The 7,545-nt window shown below is 31.1% G+C and overlaps 1 protein-coding gene across 1 annotated transcript; it reads left to right on the top strand.

Moving 5' to 3' along the window:
* Window positions 1-1,213: 1,213 nt before the first annotated feature.
* Window positions 1,214-6,972, top strand: LOC114295458 (cyclin-D1-1). The gene is made up of 6 exons (XM_028239694.2): window positions 1,214-1,836; window positions 2,207-2,293; window positions 5,121-5,219; window positions 5,337-5,538; window positions 5,689-5,819; window positions 5,916-6,972. Exons 1-6 carry the CDS (start codon window positions 1,585-1,587, stop codon window positions 6,126-6,128), a joined length of 984 nt encoding a protein of 327 aa, XP_028095495.1. The 5' UTR covers window positions 1,214-1,584; the 3' UTR covers window positions 6,129-6,972.
* Window positions 6,973-7,545: the final 573 nt, after the last annotated feature.

Here is a 7,545-nt window from a genome sequence, read left to right on the forward strand (position 1 = left end):
TCAAACCGTAGATGGTAAATATATAAATTTACTATCTATAATCAAACTATGATTAGAGCGATTTTAACATATTAGTTGATTGAAAAATAAATTTAAATAATTATTAGCATTCACATAATATTTATATATATATATATATAATAATAATAATACTTTGTATTAAATTTCACATCTCAAATCTCTTGTATCCTTCCTTTGATATTTCATTGAAAATAATATATATATATATATAGTGGTGTTTTGGAAAGTTGATAAAAAGTTGACTTTTTGACTTTTTTTAGTAATTTTTTTAGCAAAAAATTGGATTATTTTAGGTAAAAAATTTGATTTTTTTAGCTAAAAAAATTAAAAAGTCAAAAAATTAATTTTTTATTGGTGTTTCCAAAAGATCCTATACATTAAGGCCAAGTTTGGCATGCTCAGGAAAAGTCAAAAAGTCAAAAAGTTACTCAAAAAGTTAAAAAGTTAACACTATTCACCAAAAGTCAATAATTACAGCTGCACAACTCCCAATTCTAATTTTCTCTTCCAAACTAATTTTTATAATTTTTTATTACACATTTTTTCATAAAAAGTCAAAAAGTTAACCCAAACATCTATATTTTCTTCCTCAATTTTTTAGTCTAAAAAGATAAAAAGTACACTTATTTAAGACACCCCAAAAAACCCCTAACTATGACACAAAATAACGGTTTTAAAAATGAATTAAAAATTTTAAATTGTGAATCAAATCAATTGTGATTAGCAAAGGCATTGGTATAAATTAAACCACTTTAAGAGCGATATTTGAAAAAAGGTCTAACTTTTGTCTAGTTCTAGATTAGAGAGTATTGTTGAGTTATTAGGGACTCATTACGGGTTTCGTTTCGATAATTTGAATCGTATAATGTGTAAAACTCGTTTGAGTATTATATGCATATAAAAAATATCAATAGCTATTTGATCAAATAAGTTTTATATAAAAAAATGATTAGTAAAAAAATAAACGATTGACATAAATCTGATCCGATAAAATAACTATCAATATTCGATCAACGTAATTTTTTTATAAACATATTCTACTCAATAAATTTTATATATTAAATGATTTAAATTATCGAAATGAGACAATGATAGACTTAACAATATCATCCAATTCAATCTAAAACTAGAGGGAAGCAGTCCCTTAGAAAACATAGATATATATATATATATATATATAAATCCGAATACTTGGGTCTACAACACTCGACATCGTATATAAGTTAAGGTCCACGCGGTTGCTAGTAGACTCTAACATCAAACTACATCAAATACGCCTCGTCCTCAAACATTTCTCTCCTAAAATGGTATTCTATTTTCCCGGGAAAATGATAATCGAAGACATTTTCTTTTCCTTTTCCGGATATTTAATCTCACAAAAAAACAAAATTAATAAAAACAAATACATTACACACACACACACCACTCAATAGTCATATTTATATCCAAGCAATCACATACAAACTCCATCAAACTTGAATCTCAAAAACCTCTTTCTCTCTCTAACTATTCCGATTTCTTCTCCGACGAAGATGACGACACCAGTATGAAGAACTACCGGCGATGACGTCAGTCTCCTGTTCCGACGATTGCTTCTCCGACTTACTATGCGGCGAGGATTCCGAAATCTTGTTGAGAGACTTGCCGGAATGTTCGTCGTCGGACCTCGAATCTCCGGCCGATACAGAAGAATCGATCGCCGGATTTATGGAAGACGAGAGGAATTACGTGCCTGGAATCGATTACATCGAGAGGTTTCAGTCTCAGTCGTCCGATGCATCGGCTCGCGAACATTCTGTTGCATGGATTCTCAAGGTATCTCTATCAATACTCTCCTCTCTCCGATCGTCTTCTTCTTCTTCGTCACTCTTCACTAACCTGCGCAGGTGCGATTCACCGAATCATGTAGATTACGTTGGAATACATCATTTTAGCGTTCGGTGAATATGCTAGCATATGCCGGATGCGTACTGTACGATTATGCAATATGATTCTAGCTGCGTGCTAGCCAGCGCATTTTAGCATGCACCGAGACGGTTTTCGAACCGTCCGATAATCGGCGATGCGTCAGATTTGACGGCGATCTATACAAATTCTTTTTTTGGCTTATCTGAGCTAGATTAAAGTTACATGGAGGTGATAATAGTTTGATGTTTTGCCTTTTTGTTTTTGTTTTTGTTTGCAGGTTCAAGCTTACTATGGATTCCAGCCGCTAACGGCGTATCTGTCCGTCAACTACTTAGATCGTTACCTATATTCTCGCCGCCTGCCGGTATAAAATAATTTTTTTAATTTTTTTTTGGTTTTGTTTTTAGTAATATTCTCATTTGCTCATTTATTTGATTCAAGAACAAAATTTGTCATAGTTTGCAATTAATAATGATTGTTGACTTTTTAAGCATTTTGACAAGGACCTCAGTAATGACTTTAATGTACTACTAGTGTGTGTCAGAGTGTGTTAATTAATGTGTTAAGGGCCTTTTAGTAAATAAATTTAAAATTATGACATTTTTATTATTATCTGTATTTTTATAAAAAAAACACTAAAGGAGTGTTAGATTATGTGATTTGTTTGGATGATCTAAATAAATATAATTATTAATTTTTTATAAAAATGTGTGTAGAAAAATAAAGAAATATTGTAATTCAAATAAGTGTATTTATTTAACTATTACCTGATTTGGAAAGTGTTAAATTAGTATATTTTTTGACTTTTTACTAAAAAAACGTGAAATATAGATTTGATTTGAAATGATGTGGTAGAAAAATGATATGAATTAAATAAGATAATTATAATCTAAATAGGATAATATGTTAAAATAGTATGTGCTATTTTAGCACATGTCAATTAACTATTTAGTTTATGTCAAATAGTAGAAAAAGACATAACAGTGAGTGAGATATAATTATACTGTATTAACATTATAGTTTTTATTTTAAAATTACTAACCAAATTCATGATTTAAACCTAAGTTAAGGGTTGGTTTGGGATGTTCTAAAAAAATGCACTTTTTGACTTATTGGCTTATATGGGTTGGGTTGGGTTTGATGTGATGTGTTAGAGAGGTGATGTGATTTAAATAAGATGATGTGACTTAAATAAGATATTAACTTTTTAACTTTTTGTAGTACTTAGTATACCCCAAACCAAGCCGCCTAAGAGCATTTTCATTTCTTCTCTTTTTCTTTTATCCCTGTTCTCTATGTCCAATCATTTTATTAAATGTTTATCAAATTAATGGAGAATCATTTTTTTTAATTAAATTGAGAACTTATTAAATGTTTTACCAAATATGAATTTGATATCAAATTTGAATTTGATGAAGATTTAGAAAGATAAAGCGTCGGAGATAATTTTTTTCATCAAATTTTATTAGAAGAGAAATTTGGAATGAGAGAGAAGTTTTTAAAAAGATATTAATAAAGATATGATGTAAAGATTAAGGTAATTCATATTAAATTAATTTTTTTACTCAAATTTAAAATCAAATATTGAATAAAAAATTAATAGAGAATTGAAGATGGTCTAATAAGTTAGTTTTTTTTTTTTGAGCTGATCTAATAAGTTAGTTTGATAGCAAGTATTTTGAACAAATTGCGACGATGTGATATGAGGAATATATACTCTTCACAAAGTAAGATCGCCTAATTAATAATTTTGTGCTTGTATAGTATTTTCGTGCCTGTATAGTATTTTTGCACCTGTGGTCGTAATAGTAGATCACTATGCCTTGTATAACTTTTAGTGCTGTTAGGATCAACTTTTTTATTAGTTTTTATTATTTGATTTTTGAAATTTTTACTAATTTTTTGTATATTGGCTTTATGTAAGAAAGCCAAAAGCCAAAGAAATACCCGAAAGCCAATTAAAAAAGCAAAAACTTTTTTGTATATTGGCTTTATGTAAGAAAGCCAAAAGCCAAAAAAATACCCCGAAAGCCAATTAAAAAAGCAAAATCTATTAATTGAAAAATATACATAAAAGATGAATGTTGATTAAAAAGTCAGTTAAAAATCTGATCCAAACACGGTCTTAATTGTTTTTGTAGGGTACCAAAGTTGTCTTAACATATACGAATCAATGCAAGTCATCGTTTTGGGAAGTTGGTAAAAAGTTGGCTTTTGGCTTTTTATCAAGTTTTTTGACTTTTTTGGAAGTGATTTGGGAAGTTGTTAAAAAGCTGGCTTTTTGCTTTTTAGTTTAATATTTATTTATGGTGTCAAATCAAACTAAAATGACCAAAATACCCTTACCCAACATAAGAGAGTTATTTTTTTATTTATTTTTCATAGGCTCTAATTTGTAATTTTAGGGTTGTGTTTTTAGCACTTGCCAAATGGCTTTTTTGACTTTTTTGGCAGCCACGTTTTTGGACATTTTCCTAAAATGGCACATAATAATACTAGTAGTGGTGACCCAAGTGTTGCAAAATATTAAAAACTTTGATGCTGTCTTTACCCTTAACTTTTCTTATATCATTCATGGTCATTAACTTGGGGATTGTTTGGCATATTTTAGCACATCTTCTTATCTTATTTGAGTAATATCACTTCTTATTTTGGATCATCACCTCTCTACCACTTTGTACGTTTTTTCATAAAAAATTAAAAAATATACTTATGTAGATCATTCCAAATAACTTATTGGTCTCTTTTAATTGCGAATTAAAAAAAAAAGAAAAAAAAAACTGCAAAACTAAAAAAATGAGGGCAAGAAAGTCAATATTGCAGTGATTAAAGAATCATCTGCAAGATTGTCGTCTTCTAAACATACAAAATTACTTATTAATCAATGGCACACACAGGATATCTGTACTCAAAAGTTTCTAAACTCTGCACTCTCAATTATACATGGCACTTCGTCTTTTGAAATTTTTACTAGCAATGAATAGTGCACAGAGTAACCTTAACCATCTAGCATAAATTATATCTTAATTAATAGAAAAATTATAATTCTTTTGTTTTGAAATGATGGAATCATAATTACTTGCATCATTCTATATTGAAATTTATACAAATATTCTGTTTTTATATCATTACTCTTATTGTTGTTTGAATTTTTATTGAATGTATGGAATTTTTAAATTTTTGTTTCTCAGCAAACAAGCGGGTGGCCGTTGCAACTCCTATCGGTTGCTTGCTTATCACTAGCTGCAAAGATGGAGGAACCTCTGGTTCCTTCCCTTTTGGATCTTCAGGTAATTTTATCATCTAATTGCCTTTGTTAAAAATAAAAAAAATAAAAAATAAAAAAATTGGTTGACCCAATCAAACTTATGGGCACTATAATACATTTCTGAATAATGATTCCATAGGTGGAAGGTGCAAAATATATATTTGAACCAAGAACAATCCGACGGATGGAGCTTCTTGTACTCACTGTTCTGGATTGGAGGCTAAGGTCCATCACACCTTTCAGCTTCATCAGTTATTTTGCGTACAAGTTGGATTCAACAGGAACTTATACTGGGTTTCTGATTTCAAGGGCTACTCAAATTATCCTTTCTAATATCCAAGGTAATAATACAGGAAAAATATTTAAAATTTATTTCGAAAATAAAATGTATTCTGGGTATACACACTACACACTTTTTTTTTTTTTTTTTGAATTTTCAGACTAAATTTGAATATACACTAAGATGTTGAATTTTATGATGATGTGAACAGAGGCTAGTTTTCTTGAGTACTGGCCGTCATGCATTGCTGCTGCAACTATTCTATGTGCAGCCCATGATATTCCAAACTTGTCTATTGTCAATCCTGCACATGCTGAATCATGGTGTGAAGGACTTCGAAAAGTAAGAACATTTTATTATGATTTAGGTTGGGCATACAAAAAAATAGTAAATCTATTTGAATATATGCCAACTTGGAAAATATTTGTTTTTTTGTAGGAGAAAATCATCAGCTGCTACCAGTTGATGCAGGAAATTGCTGTTGATAATAGGGGAAGGAAGGCTCCAAAAGTGTTACCACAACTCCGAGTGATGACTCAGGTCAGCATCGGGCCGGGTGACTCATCATCCTCATCTTCATCATCATCTTTTAAAAGGAGAAAATTAAATAAAAGCTTGTGGGTAGATGATGACAAAGGGAGCTCTGATTAAGGTATAAAACAAAAGAAAATGGTGGTCCTAGTTGTCTATAATCCTCAATATTTTTGGGGAGAGAGTTTTGAGAAAAAGAAGGAAAAAAAAATTGACTTGATTGGTGTAGATTATTAGTATATAATGTCTTGTATGTATTGAAGTTTGGAGAGATATGCTATAATTTTTTTTGGTGTTTTTTGGTGGGCATTGCCATTCATTACTGGCTTTGCAGATTCCCAAGGGAAGGGGATTTGGTACATATATAATTTTTATGTGAGAAAGTGAGAGAGATTGTTTAATAGTGGAAGAGTCATGGAGTGTGAAAGAAGTGGGTGATTGAATTCAAAGTTGGTATGGATTATTGAATGAAAGGGAGATGATGGTGGGACCATGATAGAGGATTTGGGGTTAAAAGAGGGGAGAGAAAATCAATGGTTTAGTTAAAAAATAAAGGGGATTGAAGATTGAAACTTTGAAGTTTGAGCTATATTATTCATCATGGGATATTATAGTCAAGCTTGTCATGATCTTCTTAGGCCACACATCATTGCTTCAACTGGACAGCAAAAGAAGAGGAGAATAAAAGATGGCTTTCATGTAATTATAAACTACTGAGTGTTAAGTGTGTGTACATACTGATATATGGTGTGTTCCACACGTGTGTATGTGTGCTTTTTTGGCGGATTTTTTTTTTATTCGAGTGATCTTTGCACGTGTAATGGTTACATGTCGGAAATTCATTTTTTGTTTTTTTAAAGGCCAAAATTGGGCCTAACCATACAAAGGTCTTTGGGGCCTTTTACTTTTTTCATGAGTGTTGTATTTGGATTCATCAATACAATTTTATATATTTGTTTTTTCATATCTCTCTCTCTCTCTCTCTCTCTCTCTCTTTATTGTACTGTGCCATGCACGTGAATGACAATGAAGAGTTTGTAGCTTTGCCATTTGTTTTCATTTAGAGGAAGAACTTTTTGAGAACTAACTGTGGAATTTTGTGAGGCATAGGCTAGATGAGTGCAGAGAAGGGCCTCACAGTTGGTCCCTCAAGCAATAAAGGTGGAGAAGTTATTCCATGCCCCAAAGGGCACGGCATGACTACTTGGTGCTCGAAATCAGATGTGATCCGTGAAAAAAGTGAGGCCCATAAGTTTTTGTTGGTATTTGAGAAGACAACAAAAGATCATGGCATAAGATCATGACATTATTGTGTCTTTCAAAATCAGCTGTGATTGGTGAAAAAAATGATGCTTACAAATTTGTATTGATAATTGAGGAAACAACAAGACATTGTGACATTTACTGATTGGTCAACACGTGGTACCCATAGACACTGAATAATTTTCTTTGTGGTTTCATTTCAATGAATAGACTCCTTAGCCAGTGATCTGGCCCATGACTGTTGTCTATGGGCCAATTTGACAATACAATTAAA

The sequence above is a fragment of the Camellia sinensis genome, chromosome 10 (assembly GCF_055761805.1).
Source record: "Camellia sinensis isolate YWXY chromosome 10, ASM5576180v1, whole genome shotgun sequence".
NCBI lineage: Eukaryota > Viridiplantae > Streptophyta > Magnoliopsida > Ericales > Theaceae > Camellia > Camellia sinensis.